Raw genomic sequence first — 23523 nt, 5'->3', positions numbered from 1 at the left:
TTGAAATACTCCATATACCTATTTATTATATTATTACTCTTAATTTTCATTAAAATTACATATTAACATATGCCTGTAACGAGTAGCAAAACTTAAAATGCACTTGATGCTCTGTAAACCCAGTTCATTTTTTACAAATGTGTCACAGAGGCATCATCAGATTGATTTTAGTTGTCATTTTGAAAACAGCTGCAGGTTTGGCATATGCTTCATTCAAAAAGGTCCAAGAGGAATCACTACTTTTCCACATTTAACCCAGTTAAGTGCTGCTCTGTAGTAAGTTTCTCTCAGTTTCTCTGTGCTGAGTTACATACAGTTCTTACCTCTGTGTTCTCCCAGCTTTAAGCACACTTTGAAAGGCAACCTGTCAAAAATGGCTCTTCTCTCCTGAAAATTACAACCAGAGCTCCTTGTCCCATCTGATACTTCTGTGTTGGGGTCAACATCAAGAACTTGCACTGACAGCGAAGGAAGGAAGTTCACACAGGCTCAAATGAATGGTTTCATTAGAAATTTATTTCTTTAAACATGGCCACTTTGAGATTAATGATACTACTTCAGGGAACATGAAAGAATAATAAACAGTTTTAGAAGGGAAACAATCAGGTAAGTCAGGATTTGCTTTTCAAACAGTAAAAGGCCAAGCTCCAAGAGGCAATAAATTTTGGCATACGAGGACTAGTATTTTCAAATCCAAAAGTTGGCTTAGTTTTACAGTGGAAGCTGACTGCAACCTTAGCTACCTTTCCACAACGCTGGACTCAGTCATAACTTAAATGTACAGGAGCATAATGTGAAACGATTTTGTTTTATTAATTAAAAGTTAACAGCAACAGGCACATATTAAAATGAATATGGCAAAGCCTTTACAAATGGCTTTACGCTGAAGCTCTCTTTCAAAAATGGCTGTTGCAACAAACTGTAAACAGAATTAATAAACAGTCTTTTACAATAATAACAGGGAAATACAAATGAACTAAAAGAAAGCACCAGTTTCTCAAACTAGATTACAGTTGTGCTTACTGTACTTAAAACAATGTAAAACAAATTACAAAAATGGAATGTTTTAAGTTTAAAATTAGTCCTTTAATTTTGTCCTAAAAAACATTTTCTCCTTTTCCCATCAAAAACCCATCAGTGGGTAATGTTTCAGTAGAGGGAGGAATACGTAAACAATGCACTTTTTTTTTATTATTTTTTTTCAAATCAAAAACAAATTTGGTCACTTAGCTTTGTGCATAGTTTAAGGCATCTGTAGCAATTTGTTACAGTTTCCTCCCCAGTGTGGCTGTTCATGAAATTATCACATTCTAAAAGAATAAATTAAAGAAAAAAAAAAAAGAAAAAGAAAAAAATGTTGCCGTTCAAACCCTTCCCCGAGCCCTCCCGCCCTCCCCCGTCCCAAACGTACTCACACACCCACACATACACACACGCTGCAGCGAAAGGGGCATTTGTACCCTTGTTCTGAAGGACACGCTTCCCATCCCACTTTATTTCAGATTGGCAAATACCCTGAGCTGATTATGGTGTTTAGACATTCCACCTTTTTCTTGCATGTGCAGTTCAAGTGTACAATAGTGAGAACAACATGCGATGTTCTCACTGCAGAATCGCAATGCAGTTCGGACGCTTCCCCCCCACCCCGTCCCTTCCCAGATTCAGAAGTGTTTTTTCGCTGTTAAAAAATTGCATTCCCATATAGCACTGGAGTAAAGCTTGGCTGTGCTCTATGATGAATGCTCAGTTCCCAGTGCACAAACAAAATTATGGCAAATGGGAGGCTTTTCTGGCATCCAAAGAAACAAGAGCTGCAGTCTCAAATTTGATCTTTTTCTTTTAAAAAAGCAAAAAACCCAAGTTAGTGGTTCCTTCACAGCCATGCGCAAAGGTTAAGTCTAGAACCGACAGTTTCAGAGTACATTTGTAAACATCAAGTCTTGCCAGAGGCAGCAGAGGATGGGCACTTCACATTTCCGTATTAAAACAGGGACTGAGTGGAAGGTATGCTTTGAACACATTTATGCAAGTCTTGCTAAATTCCAAGGGAGTGGAACAATCCATGTCAAGTCTTAGATTTGAAGACCGTATTCCAAATATCATGAGAAAACCCAAGCCATGGGGCACGATGACGCTTTCGTCCCGTTGCTCCGAGGCTCAGTCGCTGCTGTGCTTTGCATATTCGAGGTTCCGAACGACAGCCAACTGAGGCGGGTGCATATTGCTCTATGTTCAGATCTGGCGGCTTAAAAAAATTCTGGGTCAAATGGTCTGTGTCAAAGGAAAACTTGGAAATAAATAATGCTGGCATCATTTTACCACTCTACCAAAACCTTGGGCTGGCATGTGTCTCCTTTAATCCAACCGTGCGGATACCGAGGGAAGAGGCAGTTTTGTCATGGAGATTGAGGTCAGGACAATCGAGGTTCCTGAGGTAAAATGTCTGAGTCCATTTCCTCAAAAGCGGGGTCAACATCGTCACCGCCGCCCGACTGTTCCCTCTGCACTCCCTTCCAGCTTGCCTTGTTCAGTCCCAGGTGGCCAAGCATTGTCTGTGACAGCCTCGTGTTGGAAAACCGGGCCCATTCTCCAAACAGTGGTTCCACTAAGTAAGTCATAAAACCTTCAAAAACAGAGGCAGATTAAATAAAAAAACAATACAGAGAAAAAGTAAAATACTCAAACTAAATACTTTAAATAGCATTTAGTAGCAAACAATAAATGTGTCAAACTACTATTCTCCAATGTGCATTTAAATATTCATTTAGATATTTTGGGCATCTTTACAAAAAAAATCTCAAAATGTAAAAGATTTTACTAATCAGTCAGAAGAACACTAATACACTGCATTACAAATTAACTTTCTTTCTTTCACAGCAATGACCAAATGAAGACAAATATTGGACAATATGGAGGGGGAGAGAAACCTAAACATCAGCAACTAAGTCAGACAATTTAGAAAACCTAAAGTTCTAAAAGATTTTATAATTAATTACCCTTCGGCGTGTCTGAATTATACTACACGGGGGGAAAAAAGAATATATTTTCACAATTTAGAAACCTTTTAAACAAGGCCGCAAAACAACACAGTGATGTACTTTGTGTGCATGCACATGTTCATTTATTTGTAATGTCTAATTTCATGAAGCAAAAAAATCAATGGTAAGATAGCAAAAATTGAGTCTTTTAATTAAAAAATATATTATTTCCTAGCATTCTAAATTAAACAGTGAAGCTGATTGAACACATCAGCTTTTGGGTCAATCTAAAGCATTAATTCATTCTGTGCTGGTTAAATTTATTCTTTTCTTTTACTATGTTTTTAACTGAGTCCCACTTCACCTCCATAATCAACTTTTATTTAAATTAACTATAAAAAGACATTTTACTATTTAAATCCAAGTCAGGTTAGCAAAACTATTAATATAATGACTATCCACCATTCTCTATCACATCTCTGCCCACCGCCCTCCTTAAAGGCTGTATTTAAAGGGAATGCTGACATTCTGAAAAGCTAAACCCAGCATACCCAGTTGTGACAAGCTCACTGCAAAAGGCACCCAAGACCATATGGCAAGGGGAAAGGACCCTCCCCTTCCCAAAATACCCTTCAGATGAGGAAAGTTCTGGGCAGCAGTGTGGAGAAGTCAGACAGCTGCCTCCCACACTGAACCTGCTCTGTGAGGAAACAGAGGGGCTCCAGGACTATCAGGGCAGCACTGTTCATAAACAATCCAAGAGAGGTTATGTAGCAAATAAAAATGAAATTGCTCTTTATTATAAAGTGCTGCCACACACAGAGTATGTTCAGCCTCTAGGAAATGTATCTAAAAGGTGCTTTTTTTCAAATTGCATGCTGAAAGAAATCTTCTAAAATGAACTGAATTGCAGTTACCAATCTGGATGTTGGCAATAGTTTCTGTCTGTCGGTCACAGAGCGGACTCACACCCAAGTGATATTTTTTTTCAATATCACCTAAAGAAACAAAAGTATAATGCAACCATTAAATCATCATGTCGCAACCAAATCAAACACTAACAGAAATGAGCTGTGAGCATTGGTTAACAAGGATACTACCCTGCAGCTGGTGCAATGCATTTACTTCTCTTCCCAACTCCCAGAAAACCAAGCAGATCTGTCAGACTAACAATACTTACAACTACTGTATTTAAATACTTGGTATTTTTCATCAAACAGTAATTACAGAAACCCCACAGAACCACAAGTTTCCTGAGGATTATCATCCTTTTTCTTGCAAAACCTACACTGTCATAGAAATGACAAATTAATCCTCCCTCAGCAATATGGAAGAGGATAGCTTAGCTTTCAGAAATTTCTCGCTAAAGGCAGTTTGTGTTTCTGCTTCCCCATCACCTTTATCTAAGATTAAGTCTCACATGATTAGCACCAAATAAAGCAGTCTGTTCCCCATTTACCATATTCATGTGCAACTTAGCAGGTCTCAAGTCCACCAAACTGTCCTTAATTTTATTATAAAACAATTTAATAACAATGGAGCAAATTCACTCCATTTGCCAATTAAAGGCTTTATTAACTGCTTACATAAGTAGTCCAAACTGCACAGTAACTGAAAATCTCCCTGGCTCTTACCTGCTTACACACAGGCCTCGCAGCTGAAGCTTAAATATTGAACACACATGATGAACATATTCTATACTTTGCTGAAACCACTAGGGCAATTTTAAAGTGGCCATAATTATTAATCTGCAGCACCTTTCAGCTGAAGAATGTATTGCATCAGCCATTCTAGGTTCAGCTTCTAAGCAGATTCTCTGCTGAGTTTTAGTAACTCTAACCTTTTGCAGGAAACACAACCCATGAAAGTAAAAAAAAAATCCTATACTGTACATCTCTGTTAGTGCTAAACAGAAATGGGTTAGGGCTCATGGACACTCTCCACACTAAATACATGATATACTAACAGATACTTCTACTCGTACTTGCCTTGATGGAAGAACTCCTCCGTTACTTTCTCACTCCACTGCTTGCTCAGCTCCCATGTCCGACAGGGGTTACAAATATCTGCACACTTCAAAGCCATCTAACAAGTTAACACACAGTGTGAGATCACCTTTCCTTCAACACAAGTGCCTGTAATTACTTAACTCCTGATAGCAGATTATTTTAGGTTTTGTGAATAACAAACCTACCCACCATTTGTGCTCCAAAGTTATGTTCTGTAATATTTAAAAAACACTCAGGGAATTGTGAGATCTCATGATCATCCCTGAGTAATATGGAAATTCAGTCAACTCAAAAATATTTCAGGACCACTATATTTAGTATACTCACTGGTACAGGAACCAAAAATAACTTCAGAAAAAGCAGCATCAAAGCAAGCAAGCCATATTTTCCATTTCTGGCTCTCATGCTTGTATTTTTAGCAATAGCTTGCACAAGACAGAACTTCTCATCTGTTTGTCCACTTTCTCTTATAGCCCACAATACGAACCTAGTAAGAAAATGCCTACAAACCTAAGAAGATTCTCAAGGCTTTTGTTTTTAAAGTTTGCTAAAGCTCACTAGCACAACTGCAAACTGATTCACAACAGCAGTGTTTCCCTTCCCCAAAATATGTTCTGACAAAGCATTTCACAGTTCTGAGGCTGCAATGGAGTTGTTAGAAGAGCTAAGCCTTGTCTTGGAAACACCTCGATTCAGCAGCTCCAAGTTACCAGACGTACCAACACACACCATCACCTGGGAGAAGTACTGGCTGTAGGAATTGAAGTGGAGGGAACAGCCTCTTTGTAATGGAACAGAAAGACTAAAAGACAGTTCTGCTCCATTTTGAACAGAGGAAGAGGCCTGGCAGAAGGAGTATTTAGTATCTTAAAGTAAATTAGTTTTTCCACTAAAATGCTGTTTTCAAAAATACGAGCAGCAAGATCACCTGCAGGATGAAGTGACGATGGTTTGCGTTCTCCAAACATAGATCTCCTCTATCCAAATGGGATCGGAACATGGACAGGTACTCGTTTTGTTGACTGATGTCTGTGGCAAGAATGAGATCACCTATCTGGCTCTCCATCAGCTGCCTGAAATAAGTGACACCAAACATTCAAAAGCATATCAATTAAGAACAAGAGTCATCACTAGATCTACATGGCATTTTATCATATTTATTATTATAGAAATACAAGCTCTATAATAAGCATTTTCACTGAACTGTTTGCTTTCTTTTCCTGAAAAATTCCTGCAACATTCACAGAAACATCAGAATATTTCATTGGCAGCTTTCAGAAAGACTAAAACAGTTTTTAGCTTTTTTCCTCCCCCTCCTTTTTTTTTTTTTCCCTTAAAAATGCACGAACTGATTGTCTCAAGATTATTTCTTGTCAAGAGTAGGTGAAGATGGTCTATTTTAAACTACAGTTGTGGTGGCAGAACGAGAAAAGACTGCCAAGTTTAGTCTGAACAGGTGCTTGACTATATGAATACACTCCTTCAATGTACTTGCAATACATGTTATTTTCTGAGTATCACGTTGCACCATGAACTGCTCTACTCTACCAGCACAGTATCCAGGAATTCTTAAAATAGATCTCTATATTTTGTACTCAAAACTGCTGTGCAATAACTTATCTTGTTTTGCAGGGCTGTCTTAGCTGACAGATTGCTTCTATCTGAAACTAATCTGTACTCTGTGGTATAAACATACCTGTTTTCTAATGACATATGTGCAAATAAACCAGATTCTCTCAGCAACCCCACTGCTGATCTCCAGTGATGGTTCTCTAATACTGAGGTATTCTGTGAATTAGAAGGGAATAACACATATCAGTCAATGCTTTTTTCTTAAACTGAAGAGCTATATACAATTTGGCTGTGTTTTGGGGTTGGTGTTTTATTTTCTTCTCTTCTTTTTTGTTTTTCCCAGAGGTTAAAACCCACAAATCCTGAATACTTACTTAATTTGCACAATTTTTTATCCCAGTGACATGGAAGCAATGTCTGCATTCCATCCTACCACTAGCTAAACACATCACAATTTATACTCCTTCTCTATACTCCTCTCCAAACCTGGTTTTAACAAAACAACTGATTTTATCCTTACCTTATATAAAGTCGCTAAGTAATGATTTGTTTTAATTAGGAAAGGTTGGTTAACACCTGGGTGATCCAAATCATGTGTGGCAGCTGCTATTAAACTAAGCAGAACATCCCATGGAGTTAGAGACTTGGAAAGCTGCAAGGCAAACCCAACAAATGTTAGTAATGCAATAAGGCCTTAGAAAAAGTGCATGAATGTTGCATTTTTGGTTTTCAGTAATGAACAGCCAATAGAAATTAGGAGAAAATCTTGAAGATGTAAAACTAACATTCCACTGACTTTCACAGTATTTCCCCTCCAGAAGCCACAAAATTTCAACAATGGTTTGAGTATTATTCTTTCTGAATGGCAAAGTCCACTCTTAAAAAATGCCAGCACACAAAGTCCTTTGTGTCTGGTAATGAAGCATGATTCCTAACCAGACCCCATAAAAGCAGCAAATTCTTCAAATTAGCTCTCTCTCTCATTCACCAAGTCCATTTGTGCCTACTCTGCTTTAAATTCGTACTAAATTTTAAAAGCATGAAAACCTTACCTCCAAAGAGAAAGAAACTAATGTTTCTGGAAGACTTAGAACTACTTAGAATATATATTTTTACTCTTATGCAAAATTGTATTTCAAGGTCTACCAGGAACAGAACTAAAGGAGGAAAATCTGCCACAAATACATATTTTCAATGAGCATGTCAATTAACTCAGCAAGCATCTACATGGACTTACTGTCACTGTTCATAGGTGTTCCTTGTGGTTGAGAGGTTTGAAAGTTTAAACTCTGTAACAAACTCTAGTTTGCACTAAAACAGAGAGGACAGTTCTGCCCATATAAAGGTGAACTGCAGCTAACACCCTGCAAGGACAGAAGTTTATGTTCCCTGTTGCTTTTGCCATCTATCACACCTCACATGTTTATTATGTACTTTAGTGCAACAGAGCTGTAGTTCAGTACACTGAACTACAGCTGTACATGTTACTAAAAATACCAAGCCTATTCTTGTATCTGAAGCTTTACAAAACTTCCATCACGAGTATTAAATAAAAAATGCTCAGAGCTTCCAAACTGAATGCCATAAAAAAGCTCATCATGTACCAGCTCTGATCAGGCTCACTGCACCAATTGGTCTGAGAGCAGCACTGAAAAACTAAGTGGGAGGAGTGGGCAAAGAGTCTCTGAAAAAGGCTTTATGAAGCCAAAATGTACTTGTTTTTACCTCAGAAGCAGAATAAGGAGCGATGCTATTCAAGAGAATACCAGATTGGTGATAATCTGCATCAAGGTAGATAACTTTTCATCTAGCTACAGAGCACTACAGCTTTCAATTTATTACAGGACAGGACTTTGCCCTGAAATTGTCCAAGACATGACTTGAAGCAGCCTGACAGTAGTCTAAGTAGTAGAGGAACAACCACTAAATTACTTTAGCTCCTTAAGGTCTGTCACTCTACCCTTGCTTAAGAACAAAGCCAAAGAGAACTCCTGATGTATTGCTATGAACTGCCTCTTGTAGAAGTAAACTGTTCAGTAACAGCAAAGATGAGCAATGCAAGGGTCATGATAATTTATGGAAGAAAAAAACCACCTCAGATGACAAGTACACAGGTTTATTGTTGCCAGCTCTGACTCAGGCTGCAATTCTATATTAATGTCTTGGGGCACAGCACTATATTAAACAGCTGCAACTTTAATTCCCTGCTCTAGTTCAGCAGGAAGTCACACAAAAGACAATGTCAGCTCAGAGGGGGGAAAAAAAGAAAAGCACACTAAGTGTGAATCCACAGCCTCAGCAACAGGGAGGGCAAGGGAGAGTTCAAGAGTGTTTCTTGTTATGTTCTTAGGTTTCTTTACTTTGGATAAAAGCTGTATGTGCATATACACATACATATATGCATGCAGGTTTATATATAGATCGATGACACCTTACTGCTCTCTACAACTGCCTGAAAAGAGGCTGTAGCCAAGGAGGCTTGGCTGCTTCTCCCAGGTAACCAGTGACAGCATAGAGAACACAGTCTAAAGTTGTGCCAGGGGAGGTTTACGTTGGACATTAGGAACAATTTCTGCACTGAAAGGGTGATTAGACATTGGTATGGGCTGTCCACAGTGGTGGAGTTGCCGTCCCTGGAGGTGTTTAAGTCAAGGTGTTTAGGTGGACGTGGCATTCAGTGCCATGGTTTAGTAGACAAGGTGGTGTTTAGTCACAGGGTGGACTCTATCTCAGAAGTCTTTTCCAACTGAAATGATTCTATGATATGTGCACACAATCCATTCATATGCATATACACACAAACACATATTTCTGTGTGTATGAGTGATGTAAAATGAGAATGCTCCTTACCTTGGGCTCTTTTAAGTAACAGTGCATGGCCTGAGTCACATCAGCAGCATGAACTGCATTATGATAAGGATTTTGACTGTGATAATCTTCTTGAACCATAACTGCAGGAAAAAAATATCCAAATTTAAATAAAATTGCAATTTTTTCAGGGACCATTTTATATGCTCGTATTAGGCACAGAAATATGCAGTATCACAAGTTACATACAATAAAAGCATCAGAGTCACTAAATCGTCAGCTGAACCGTAATGCAGCTGTAAGATTTTTAGGCAAAGAAACAGTGTTTGCTAAAGGAAATCAACTACATGTAAAGTGACCTCAGAGAAAAAATTAAACAACTTGAAATCAATATATAATCTGAGATACTCTGACTTTGAGAACTTCCCAGGGAAGGCTGCCTTTGACAATCTGTCTGAATGGTGAGGCAATACTGAATACAAAATGAAAATTATGCTATTTACCAAACCATTAGGATGACTTCATATCATGACCTGAAAACAAACAGGACTTCAGAGGAATTAAGCATTGCTTCCCCATCATATGAAGTGTTTTTCTTTCCCATTCAGCAAAATGGTCATGGAAAACCACTTCTGTATGTATTGAGGCATTTTCTCATACTCGGTACTCAGGCAAACATAAGCCCATATGCAATTTAGAAAAGAATCTCATTTAGATGCTGGTCTGACTAAGTACACCTAGATTCAATATTCCCTATTTAACTACTTCTTTGCTTTCCTCCTCTTTCCTTCATCTTCCTGACTGTCCTGGAACATTACAGGCAGAATTCTTTGAAGGGCATCAACATTAGCTCAAGTACAGGGAATGAAAAAACTATAATGTTAAAAAGGATTGAAGGGAAAAAGTACAGCAATCAAACTACATTCTAAATTCTTGTCCACTACCTCTAAAGTCTTGAGGTTTGCTTGGAAGAACTACACATTAGCTCTTCCAAGCAAACCTCAAAAGAACGTTTTCCTGTCTGACTACAGTCTGTCAGTCCCACCAAACAAACATGCCCACAAGCTACTTTTCTACTCAATGTACAAGGCCAAAGGATCCATGTAATTGTGAATGTAATGTTACAGCTTTACTGACGTGGTGTTTGTGAAAGCTGAGGTTCATGAGAAGTCAAAATACTGTCACCACCATGTAATCTCAATAGAACTCAATGGATAGGTGACAGCTCATATGAAAAGTAATGAAAACCAATATAAATGTCTTTGGGCTTCATTAACCTGCAGTAACCTTCATTAACCTCCCACCTATTCCTCACATCAAGTGCATGAATGCATATATCCCTGGCTTTCTTTTAATTTTTTATGACTTCATAGGCTGATCCAGCTACCTGAACTTTACAATTTTCCTAACTTACTTATTTTATTAAAGCAGACCTAGGTCAACATTTTGATCACAATTTGCCAGAATCAGAATAGCACAACCACCCTGTTTTCAGGAATGCAGTACTTTGCATTTTCTCTCCCCTGGTTTAGGTCTGGAAAAAGAATCTGTAACGACACAGTAAGAAGATGCAGATCTCCAAGCAGATCATGGAAATCACTGAAAGACTCTGTGTGTGTGTGTATGTATATGCGTGTATATATATATACACCAAAAAAAAGAGTTAAGATCCCATATGAGACTAAAATCAAGATTTCTCTACTTAGAAATATTCCAAGAGAGTCTCATATAATGTGAATTTTGTGTAGCCCTGGACCATTTGAGCTGTCCTAGTCTCCCTGAATTTGATCTTCAGATTGCTATGGATTAGAGTCTAAGAGGTACCAAAAGAAAACAATTGTGTTCATGCTAAGAAGATGTATTTGGAAGAAAGTCCATTATAAAATCAAAGAACCTAAGACAGCTTTTTACTGATATTAAGTAGAAGGCATTATCAAAAAGGGAAAGGTGTTGAAATTCAAATTTAGAATAAATTTTGTCTTCTTCAAAGTCTAATCTCATTTTAGTGGGTTCTGACTTTGAATAGTCATATCTAGTTAGAACTCTCATCTTCTGATAACCAATTAACTAAGCCAGTCATTTCTAACTGATCTTTCAAGTATTATCATTTGCATTATGTCAACTAACCAGATGAGAAAGAAAAAACATTCAATTACAACTCGAGAAGCCTAAAACCAGATTTCTAGAATAATCTTCCTCCATTCCAACATATCAGTCATTAAGGTCAGCTGATTAACATTCCTGAAACTGGAGAAAATTTAGTCTACCTTAAAACAACATGAAATGCAAGAAAGAACTGATTTTTTTTTTTAACTGAAAGAGAACTAAATAGTGAAAACAAAAACATCCTCTTATTTGAAAAGAGATAAAAGACTTCCAAATGTGATTGCTCCTCTGTTAATTGACAAGCTTTGTAATCACAGAATTGTTTTCTCTGAAACTGTGAAAAACTGTGGAAAGGGACCAGAAACTTGTTTCTCCCAGTCATCCACTTCACAAAATTAAAGGTATTGTCACAGAAGAACCAAAGGAAGGAGGTCTCATACCAGCACCTGTCTATGTACTGGGATGCAGACAGCTCTGTCAAGAGAATGTACTGCTTGGTTTGAATATTCTACATTGTATTTACAATTATTTTCAAAGAAGCATTCCAGTGACACAGGCCCAGACATTAAATTAAAATTGTCCTTTACGCTGTCTAGGGAGAAACTATGTCCACAGTACAATGCTTATTTGTAGGAGAATTTAAGCAAGACAGAGGTAACACCAAATTGGCACCAGAAAGTGTTTCTGACATACTCCATACAGAGGAAACGATAAAATTGGGAAAATTAAAGATCTATATAGAACTAAAAATCAGAACAAAGAAAGGAGCTGTCTAGCCTTTCCCAATACAAATGTCATACAATGGCACATAGATACTAAACAGATTTAATGAATAGAATACAGTGTCAGCTATGAAACTATTAAACTTCTTAATACTTATTTGGATTTAACATGGAAAATTGTATACTCATAAAAACTTTGAGAGATCATCGCAATTAATGTAATTTAAATCACTGCACAATGTAGATTGCATCAGTACCCTTCAGACCTTATTGCTAAACTACAATCAGGACTTCAGTTAAGGTATAAAAACGCAGATAAACAGCAACATTCATCAAAATAAAAAGCTGTATTTACCCAAAAATCTACGAAGTTTCATCGTATCTAATTGGAAGTGTTCAATTAGTCCATGTAGATTAAACAGATGAAAGGTTAAGCTGACTAGACTGTTTCCTAAAAATAAGATGAGAATACTAATTCATTGGAAGCCATAAAATCAGTGACTCTTCCACAATAAATGTATTATTTTAAACAAATTGGTCACAAAAATTATACAAGTGAACTTTTTTACACCAAGTCATGATATTCTACACCAGTTCATAAATATTTACATCTTACTACATGACAAGGTTCCATTAGCTGTCTCTAGTAACCAGTGGTTTTGCTTAATTCTAACGCATTCACCAACAGTCCAATGGCAACTGATAGGAAGAAAATGCTATTGAACATTAAAAAACCTGTTTCAACATGCAAATCCATTATAATTATATTCCATTTTATAATTATATTTATGCAACATATCACAAACACATATACAAAATACAAACATAATCAGACAAAGAGAAAATCTAGACAACACTATTGATTAGAGGACATTGCAAATATGCTCTCTCTCATTTTCATCATATATTTTGCTGGACTTCTTATTTTACCTGGAACTCTACAAAAAATGTACACTCTTACAAGCTTATAATATGTTGTCTACTCATAGCTGTATTATAATTTTTGCAGTGGTAAAATAAGTAAAACCATAAGAAACACAGTCCACAATGTTTATTTTTTAATAGCTTGTCCATTATTTGCTCTGCAAACGATGTCATGGCTGAGAATCTTCATTTAGCATTAGAAAACCTAGCACAGACAGAAAATGAGGCACAAGGAGACAAAAATTTCTTCTAAATCAAGTTTATTACTAGGCTAGAATTAATGTATTCTCGTGTCACATCCTCACAATGAAATAAATACACAATTCTTGAACAGCATTTACTGGGGAAATTCCTCCATAGAGATTCATCCAGGGCAGCTCATCCAGCAGAGTTTTATATACAGCATTCTGCTCTGACAAACTTTCAAGAACAAGTCTGCCTGATCAAAATGTCCTCCTAAAATGATTTAATTAGGATGCAAAATGGATGGTGGCATTGCAAGGCTTCCACAATAGAAGCTCTCCTGGTAGAACTTTAAATATAAAAGCACATCTAAAAGGTAGAGAGGGCTCTTATGAGAAGGATGACTTCAGATTTCTCCCATTTGATAAACTAATCCAAAAGAAGCCATGCTTACATGTTAACTTGTACACACAGCTTTTGTTCATTCAGTTATCATTATCTATATAAGCATTCTATTTTTACAAGTCCTTGCTATTTTCATTTTTTTCTGCCCATCTTCTGTATTAAATATAACTGTGAGGTTACTACTTTTACACTTGGTTAAGCCAAGCACCCCTTCAATGAAACAGAAGAGAAAAAGATCTTTTGGTGCCACCTTCTCCTTTTTGAACCTAATTTCTTGTTTTAGTAACGTTAATTGCAACTTTGCTACCTACTCCACATGACTGCTGCAACATCTGCAAGAGCTGCCCTCCATTCTCTCCCCACTGGCACAAATGTCACTGTGATACTGGACTTGCTCATCTCCTCCTTCCATTCTGTTGAAAACCCAGCTGCCATTGCTGAGATTACAATGCAAAACTTCACCCTACCCAGGGACCCCATCCCTCCTGCCTCCTTCCCAACACATTTACAGATCTCTTTTCTGCCTCCAAATGAACAATACTTAGGGTTTGTTTTTTTTAACCAACTATTCCTGTAGTTCCTACTGCTATTTGTAATGGGCACACAAAAGTCACGAAAATGTTCTCTTCCTTTTTCTATGTTGTGCCAAGTGATGTGTACAGCAGCTTCCCTCTACTCAACTCCCAATTCTCCAGGTATTCTATGTCATAATTATAATGGATTAAAACCAACATGTCTCTTAGAGCACTATAAAGTAATAAAACTATTCTATCTAACACTACATTTATCAGAAAAACACTTGGTCAATATAAATGACCTTTTGGACAGAACCATACAAATTACCAGCACCCCATAATTGAAAAAAAAGAAGTCAAAGATCATAAAATTATTTGTCAATTTGTATTCAAATTACTACTTTAAATTACTAAAAGAGAACAGCAACCTATAAAGTACATCAAGGGCCTCTTCTAAACATCAATTATTAGTATCAGTACTGACAGTATCATTATTTTAATGGAGTGACCAGGCAAACAAGGACTCAGATTAAAAACCATTAATTTTAAAAGTACTACCTGATGGAATTTGCACTTTTTAGTAAACAAACAATCACAAACAACACTGCAACATAAGTGCCACGGTTAATTCATACTAGAAGATAAAGGACAAATGAAATACCAAAAGTAAACTCACCATTTGTCAGTCTATCAAAAAGAAAAATATCAAAATTCCAATTTCCAACCTTCTCCAGCATACACTGAAAAGAAACACAAAAGCTGTCATTTTTTAATCAGTACATGTTTATCTTCCTGTAGCTTGGAGGAGTATTTAAGATTTTAGAGACAGATCAAGGCTTTAGGATTTTTACATAAAAAATAGTAGTAAAAGAATAATTAAATTTGTGTGATAACTGAACAACATCACACATTTACAAATAAAAAGAGTGGAGGGAAAAAGCCAAACAAGAAGTGCCTTGACAGAACTGGTTGGAAATCTTCTTTTCAACTTTTAGGCAGCTTCTCAAAAGACAATTAAAAACAATTAGGTTCAAATCAGAAATAGTATGGCAGAATGACTGTGCATTCAGACTAGCAAATTAATGTGTAGTTGTTTACCTTTTCCTTTTTTTCCCTGCTCACAGAACAGTATCTACATGATTCACTAGACATTTGAGCCATTGTATAAGCATTTTAATTTAAGAACCTGGCTTTTGACTTGTCACCCCAGCAAACTAGCACATCTTTATCACAGCTGTTCCACATGAACTGTTCTTCCCACAACAGGAATGACCAAGAACAGCAAACAGTGCAAGAGGCCTCACTAGAGTTGAGCAGTCCCAATCTTTTCCTCCCTTACCTGTATCAGAAACACCTGTCCAGCACATTTTGCCTTCTCCTATTCTCATTAGATTGGTAGAGCTGTTTTGTGACCTAATTATTGGTTCTAGCTTTTCTCTACCAGCTGCTAAAACTCTGCTGTCAGAAGAAACAAAAGCATTAACAGTATATTTTTATGATTAAATTGCATGTACATTTTTAAGATCCATTCCCTGGGTTCTCCAATATTTTTGTACACCACAGCCTGATGGTATTCAGCATGGATACATCCATTGTATTAGAAATAAATTCTTTTTCTGTGTCAGATGACAAAAAAAAGCACTGCATGCAGTGACACAGCCTTTGGGATATTGAACAACCTGAATAACCTTTGCCTGCTCAGTCCCCTTCAGCACTTTCCATCCTCTGTCGCAAATACAGCAGCCTTTCATCCAGGTAGCTGCTCTCTTAGCACCAACTCTCTTCCCAGTATCTGCTTTCCCTGCTTTAGTGCTGAACAAGTATATTACAGCTATCACTTTTCTTCTCTAGAAGTGCCTACCAAAGAAAAAGTCAGTTTGACATAAGCATGTCCTGAGAAATCCATTTACTGCACTTTATTGAATTCAGGCAGTCACTCTTCCAGTTGTTCACTAGTGAGGTTAGACTAAAAGTCAAAGGGAACAGTTGTCTAAATTGCTCCATTACATTTCTTAAATACAGATACATTTTCCTCTCTTCATTTTTTTCTCCAATTATTCAAGGATATCCTTAATTCACCAATTATTTAAAAAAAAACAAAAAAACCCCAAAAAAAAATAGCAACAACAACAAAAACACTAGACACCTAAACATCATTTGAGCAAACTTGTGGGCAGTAGAGGAGTTTGCTACAGACCATGAAATTTTGTCTGGATTTCATTACAATATATACATACATATATATAAACACACAAAAATACATACACGCATACATTAAAAAATATGCTTAAAATTGGTGTTTGGTTGCACTTTTAGGATGTGATATAGTTATATATACGAGCAAGCATTTAGAAAAACATACTTTAAAAAATAAAAATCAAGCAACCAACCTTTGCTTGTCCATTATAATCATCATCTAAAATGTTTGAAGAATTTGGAACAGTGATACCACGGAAAAAACGGGAAGATCTCAGGTATCGCTGGAAACTAAGCAACCTTCTCACATTTCTTGCAGACACAGAGACCTCGATTTCAGAATTTGCTACAAAAAACAAGAAAATAAACACTCTCTCTAAAAAACCTTTATCAGAAAGACAAGCGCTCAGGGAAGTTTGGTATAAAGATAATGCAATTTTTTTGAGTATCAAACATTTCAGCACAAATAAAGATATTTTTATTAATACTAAATACAGAGCCACGGATTAGAAAGAATTATGTTCTGTGTAAGCATCCTGTGAAGAAAAACAAATACTTAAATCATAGCTGCAACTCATCCTTTTAAGGAACTCTGTTATTGAAAGGACAAAAATATTATGGATATTGTTTAAAAACACACACAGTACTGCAAAGAAATTATTTTCGGAAAATTGGTGTCATGGATACATATCCAATCCAGGTCCCTAACGAATCACCTAACATGACATATACATCAGCAGGAGAGTATCAGAAACTGAGCATTGATACAGGAGATACAAGTAGGCTTTGAGCAAGTACAAATTACTTTTACACAGTTTAGAGCTCAGAAAATCTCTTAACTCTACTATGCTGAATTTTAAACACACTCAAGTGATTTTGGTGCTTTTGCAAATAACTACACTCTTCTGCCAAACAATTATGACATTTCTGTTCACAGCATATCTGATTCTGTTTCCCAGTACAGTGAAAACACAACAGAAAATTATTTCTGCCTCTTTTCAAAGATTAACCCAAATATTTTGCTTTACTTTTATTAGGTTAACTGATTTACACAAATGACCAGCACTAGTTTATGTCCAGTTCTATTTCATACGCCTGAAGTGTTTAAGAAACTGCAGCATCAAACTACACAGAGCTACAGTTCCTTTGTAGCAAGTGATATATTTTGAAATACCTTAGGCCATAGTCAGCCTTTACTTTCTTTTAAACAGTGCCCCCCAATAGCAGTTTTATATAACCAACAGGAAGCCAAAAATCTTATCTTGATATTCACTCAACCTGCCTGAAATGACTCATGTTAAATAGTAAAATTTTTAAAAGAGGTATTAAGTAAAGAAGTCAACGCCAACATGCTCTTTTTAAAAAATGCAGATAACAAAAAAAAGCATTATCACAACTCTGTAGCACAGACCTCTTGTCCTCCCAAAAATGAGACATATTAGAAATTGGTGAAGTAAGGAGTTAGAACTTTTATTCTTAAAGTCAGTCTAAAATGTACACAGCAAGGTATTATTGACAATCTGAACTAAAAGTCTCAGTGATTCCTAGTGACAGCAGCTTAATTCTGCATAACATAAATCTTTAACCATTTTAATTCTTCTCCCTGCAGAAGTTCCAATTTACTTTCTGTTCTATGCTAGCTCATAGCAATTACAGCAATTGAATTAATATATTAATTCCCAAAATACACTAAAAAAACACCTCTAAATAGAGCTGTCAGTGGCATGATCATAGAGTATCTAATCAAACACAGCACCATTCCCTAGCAATGGTCTGTGCTTACAGAGATTAAACCGACACAACTGAATGTTCTTTCAGACATGCCTGAAACACTTCATCAAGCCACTGAAGTTCAGGGCTAACACAGACATCTCCACATGAAGTATCCTTCTTCAAGCTATCATCCTCAAGGCCAAGGGCTCTTCCTTTGAAGACTTTTAATTAAGTAAACAGATGTAGTACATACAATAAAGGTTGCTTATAAAGCAATATTCATGTGTACAGCAGGAAAAGAAATAGATTGTGTCATGCTACATTACCAATATTTCTAAGCACATTTGTGACCATGAGGTTACAGTCTGAGCACTACCAGCCTGCATAACAGAGAAGCAGGGAGCAATACAGCTGCTGCTGCTGCTAATGCAGTGTATGCTACAGGTAAGAAGTTTCTCTCCCTCACTCTTGATTCAATTTCTTCAGAGCCAAATTTCAAAATAGAAATTATTTGGTTTAAAATAAAACAATATAAAATGGTTATTTTTGGTTATAAAATTATCTAAAAAATCCTCAAAGTCACACACAAAAGCCAGAAACTTCACTAAATCTCAATAAAACACCATATCTGAAGCAGGAAAAATAAGCACTTTTCTGGGAGCATATATAATTTTCTTGTTCTCCAGTGGTCTTCTACAGATCTATAGTTAAAGAAAACTTGTTTTTCTTGTCATGCTACAAATTAAGTTTCATTATCAATCACAGATACCACCTGTTAATCTTGGAGGGAATAATACACTGTAGGTACAACAAGAAAAACAGCAGCTTCTGGCAGCAAAGTACACAACAAAACACAGAAATGCAATGATTTGGCAGTACAGGCCTGTACTGCACCTCTACTTGTATTCAAAGTCATTTAGGAGGGGTTGCACATCTTCTTGCTTCAGGATTTTTCTGATGATGATAGAGGTACAGAGGAAAACAAGGTACTTGGTTTTCTGTGAAGCTAGAACCATCATTCTCTTCACAATATGCTACTGACACTTATTCATCTTACAAATATGTTTAAACTCTCTAAATTATCACCAATTTGCATAGCTCATAAACCACTACTACTACATGTTAGTCCTTGTTTTTCTACCCCCTGTTAAAAGAAAAAAAAGCAAAGCCTACATTATTCCAGCTTTCCTAGCAGCAATGAAGCTTATTACAGAATCACAGCACTGGTGAGGTAGGAATGCACCAGATGATGCTCATCTGGTTAAACTCCTCTGCTCAAGCCAAATCACCTAGACCAGAACCATCTCCCAGAGGCTTTTGTGCACCTCCAAGGATGCAGACTCCACAACCTCTCTGGTTTTGTCAACACTTAGTCACCCATCCAGACAGTGAAAAAGTGTGTCCTGATGTGCATCAGTTTGTGCCTATTGTCTCTGGTCCTCACACTGGGCACCACTGAAAAGAGCCTGGCTCTGTGTCCTTTGCACTTCCCCTTCAGGTATTTGCATACATTGAGAAGTTTCCCCTTGAGCCTTCTGTAAGCTGAACAGTTCCAGCTTTCTCAGCCTTTTCTCATCAGCCCTTTAATCTTCTTCACCCTTTGCTGGACTCTCTCTGGTATGTCCATGTCTCTCTTTTACTGGGGAGCCCAGACTGGGATTCCAGGTGAGGCCTCTCCAGTGCTGCATATAGGAGAGGTATCACCCCCCTCAAGCTGTAGGCAGCATTCCTCCTAATGCAGCCTAGGATACCACTTGCTTCCTCTGCAGCAAGGGGATATGGCTGGCTCGTGTTTAACTTGGTGCCCACCAGAAGACCCAGTTCCCTTCTGCCAAGTCACTTTCCAGAGGGCTGCCCCTGCTTGTGCTGGGGCCATAGGCTGTTCCTCCCCATGGGCTGGGCTTTGAGCTTCCCTTTGAGCTATAAGTTATTGCACATGGATAGCCCAAACTAGGTAATAACACCTTGACAAAATAAATTATTTATCCTTTAGATCTGAAATTATCAGAGTAACTTCCGAATGAGAAAAGAGATTTTGAGCCTTGCCATCCCTCTGCAGCTCCAGAGCACCTGATTTGTGGAACTACACCAACCCAAAAACTAAATTTCTCTCTTTAACAGTTAAACATCTACCCCAGGACAATTCAGAATAAGCAAGTCAGATGCGGAGGTTTGATAGATTATTAATTTAAAGGGGAGGCTGAAACAGAAAATAGCTGGCTTTCAAAGAAGGGGCTGTGGGGAAGATACATTCTCCAGCTGCAGGAACACTGAGAGCTACTGTGCCTGCCTTTTCCTTTCCCCCACAGATAAATTATTATTAAGGGTACAAAAACCAAGTGCTTTGTGGTTTTGGCAGATCAGCTAAGGCCAGTTAATGGAAAAGACTGGTAAAATGAATGATACAGTTGTGCAATGAAAATCTGGCATTTCTCTCCTGGCACATTCATTCTCTTTAGATGCATGATTAATATGAGAATGACAACCTCCCCGCTTCTATCACGAGTCATGAAAAGAGATGCTAATTTCAGAGACCCTACCAAACCAAGGTTCGGTAATGCATAGATCATGGAAAAAAGACAGTGAAGAATGAAGAGTGCACTGCATTTGCTCATGAACAAGCATGCTGCAAAAACATCTCCCAGCCCAAACATCTTTCCTTTCATTTGGAGCCTTCAGCGTGCTAAATGCCCTTCTAATAACCAATATTGATTATTTGCTCACAAGGACAGTTTAAGGGCAAATTAGAACAATAAAAAAAATTTGACATTTACAGCCTTGTGAACAGAAAGAGAATGAAAGCAAAGTTGGGATGATGGGCACGTTAAGAAGGACACTCCAGCAATGAGAAGTGCTTTTGATGCAGGGAAGCAGAAGGCGAACTGTAGGGCTCAGTGCCTACTCAACAGCAGCTGTCCTATGACATTCTTCTTGCCATTCCTTTGTAAATAACAGTTATCATCCAAAGCATCAATCACAAGTTTTGGGGCTTTTTGTTTGTTTGATAAAAATTGTTATATTCTTGTTTCTAAGCATCTTAAGTGAGATGCTGGTATAACAAAAAATTCCTTTCTCTAAAATAAAGAAAAATAAGTAATTCTGGTTATTAATATCAGTTATTTTGCTAATGTGATGCATATATAGCAATAAAATAACACAAGTCGCCTTCATGCAACAGATTTCATCTGTATTCCGAGACGCTAATTTTAATCTCTTCCCACTCCCAATCTTTTAACTTCATGAAAACCTAAAATAAAATGTTTTAGCACATTTCACAGGGGTTTTAAATATTTATTTTTCTCATGCCAATGTAAAAAAACAAAGTAAGTAAAGACAAGTGACAATCACTTAAAAGATCACAATATACTGATGGATTTAGTTTCAAAATGATTCTATCTTTTGTATATTAAGGACAGTCCACAAAGGAAGAATGACAATTATGATTTGGTTAAATTATTAATGGAACCTTAAATCCCAGCAATATACTTCAATTTTCTTAAAAAGCAAAGACAGACTTACACCCTCGGACGGCAATCTGGTTAAAACAAGGCTATCCATCTATAAGAATTTTACCTCCATTTCTTCCTTGCTACAGCCTAAAAGGCAGATAGAAAACTATCATTATAAAAAGCACTGAGTTTTGCTACACACCAATAGAAAGAGCATAACTGAGGATCCTGGGTACCACTACCACCAAAAAAAAAATTAAGGGAAAAAAAAAGGATTTGAGTATCTGATCCTTCCGATGTTTGGATGTAAAAACTGAATTTTGAGGTGAGCACTGGCCCACCAGAGGAGGCTTTTCCCCAAAAAATATGAAGGAATTATCTTCTTTTAACTGAAGTGATCACTCGTGAATTTTCCATATTAACCCAACTGCACATTTAAGAGTTTTACACGTAGATACTATCATTAAACCTGGCACATCATCTGAAATTTTCCACTACCTGTAAATTTTGTTGGAAAGAAATATTCCATTTCACATGCCAATTAAAACCATCTAAGGGTGCACCCTTCTACAGAGCCATGTTTCCAGGATACAAATAATTTTCAAATTATGAATAATTTGAAAGAATGATCTAGCATTTCACACCACTAGAGGGACCCATAAGCATTCTAATTTCACATCTATTCCCATCAAACCATTAAGAAATGCACTGTATTAGATCCATGAATGTTTGTGAGGTTTTTTTAAATTAAGTCCTGCTATTTAACTCTCCTGTATGTTTATCACTCATGGTTTGAATTTTAAAATATTTTTACAACATTCAGTATTCAAGTTTTATATAAAACTATTACTTCATTTGGAAGATATAATTTTAGTAAGGATTTTAAAGTTACATAAAAAGACTGATTTAGATTATTGGGGTCTAAATTACCTCACTATACTTCCAGTCTTTCTTAGAACCACTTAGAAGACTCACATCATTGTAAGGCACTACACTTCTTTTGCTGCTGCTTAAAAAAATATTAAGCCGTACTGTTTTGGTTTTAATGTACAATATATAACTATATACACATTCATAATTTTTTTCCAAATATTTTCCAAATAATAATGAATGCTGGAAAATATGCTCAGGGTTAAGGATTAATGAAATAAACATGGTTTTGCAAGCGTTTTCTGAACAGAATCTGAAAAAAAAAATTTAGCTTCAAGAAAGTTTAACACTACCATGACTCCCTTAAAAACTCTAGTGGTTTTCATCAGATGCTCCCTGATGGAGGGGAAGTGCTAGGCATCACACCACCAAAGAAAACTTTTCCTGAAGGATCTCACTGCCTTAGCAAAGCACAGAACCATAGAATAATTTAGGTGGGAAGGGACAGAAGAGACTTCTGAACGTCCTTTAGTTCAATCTTCTGCTCAAAGCAGAGCTAATTTGAGGGAATTTGCCCAAAGTGAAGGGATTAAAGACTACTCCAGTATGAAGTAAGTGCCAATTCTCCAATGGCACTATAAGTCATTGCACAGCAGTAGAAGTGTCAAAAAAACATCATTAAAAGGTATCTACAGGACTTCACTAATTTTTCTCTTTTGAATTTTGGCTCATCTTAGAATTTTGTAAACACCTCAGGAAAGATACAAAATTAAGTGAATTAAACACTCCATTTCTGTGTAACATCTTGCAATAATCTCAGGACTAGGAAACTACATACAAGGCAGTCTTTCCATACCAGTTTACTGAATCATAAGCCCAGCAATCCTGCAGTTGTGTTTTTGGGGATTTTTTTAACCCTAATCCACTCATTAGGCACGGCAAATCTGCAATTCACAACAGCATACTGTAAACTAAGAAACTTCGCTGAAGCTAATTATTTAGAGGAATATCATCAGAACACAAATATACAAAATATATAGAAACACAGCCTTTTACAAAATTGGTTATGCCAT

The 23523-nt window shown here is 36.8% G+C and overlaps 1 protein-coding gene across 5 annotated transcripts in view; it reads right to left on the bottom strand.

The window, feature by feature from the left end:
- Nucleotides 1-496: 496 nt before the first annotated feature.
- PDE7A (phosphodiesterase 7A) overlaps nucleotides 497-23523 on the bottom strand; it is a gene marked incomplete at its 5' end in the record, with an annotated part of 77095 nt that continues 54068 nt past the window's right edge. For 4 of the 5 annotated variants that reach the window (XM_084208579.1, XM_084208581.1, XM_084208580.1 and 1 more), the window contains 10 exons: nucleotides 497-2623; nucleotides 3896-3976; nucleotides 4967-5063; nucleotides 5916-6060; nucleotides 6684-6775; nucleotides 7080-7211; nucleotides 9410-9510; nucleotides 12551-12646; nucleotides 14899-14962; nucleotides 16613-16764. In XM_084208579.1, coding sequence (XP_084064705.1) covers nucleotides 2412-2623; nucleotides 3896-3976; nucleotides 4967-5063; nucleotides 5916-6060; nucleotides 6684-6775; nucleotides 7080-7211; nucleotides 9410-9510; nucleotides 12551-12646; nucleotides 14899-14962; nucleotides 16613-16764 — 1172 coding nt within the window. In that variant the 3' untranslated portion in view covers nucleotides 497-2411. The remainder of the gene's footprint in view (nucleotides 2624-3895; nucleotides 3977-4966; nucleotides 5064-5915; nucleotides 6061-6683; nucleotides 6776-7079; nucleotides 7212-9409; nucleotides 9511-12550; nucleotides 12647-14898; nucleotides 14963-16612; nucleotides 16765-23523) is intronic. The other variant, XM_084208582.1, reaches the window with a different exon arrangement.

Source organism: Fringilla coelebs (genome assembly GCF_963513975.1).
Source record: "Fringilla coelebs genome assembly, chromosome: 1".
Taxonomy (NCBI): Eukaryota; Metazoa; Chordata; class Aves; order Passeriformes; family Fringillidae; genus Fringilla; species Fringilla coelebs.
Note: the sequence above shows the minus strand (reverse complement) of the source record. Positions and strands in the feature narration are given on the sequence as shown.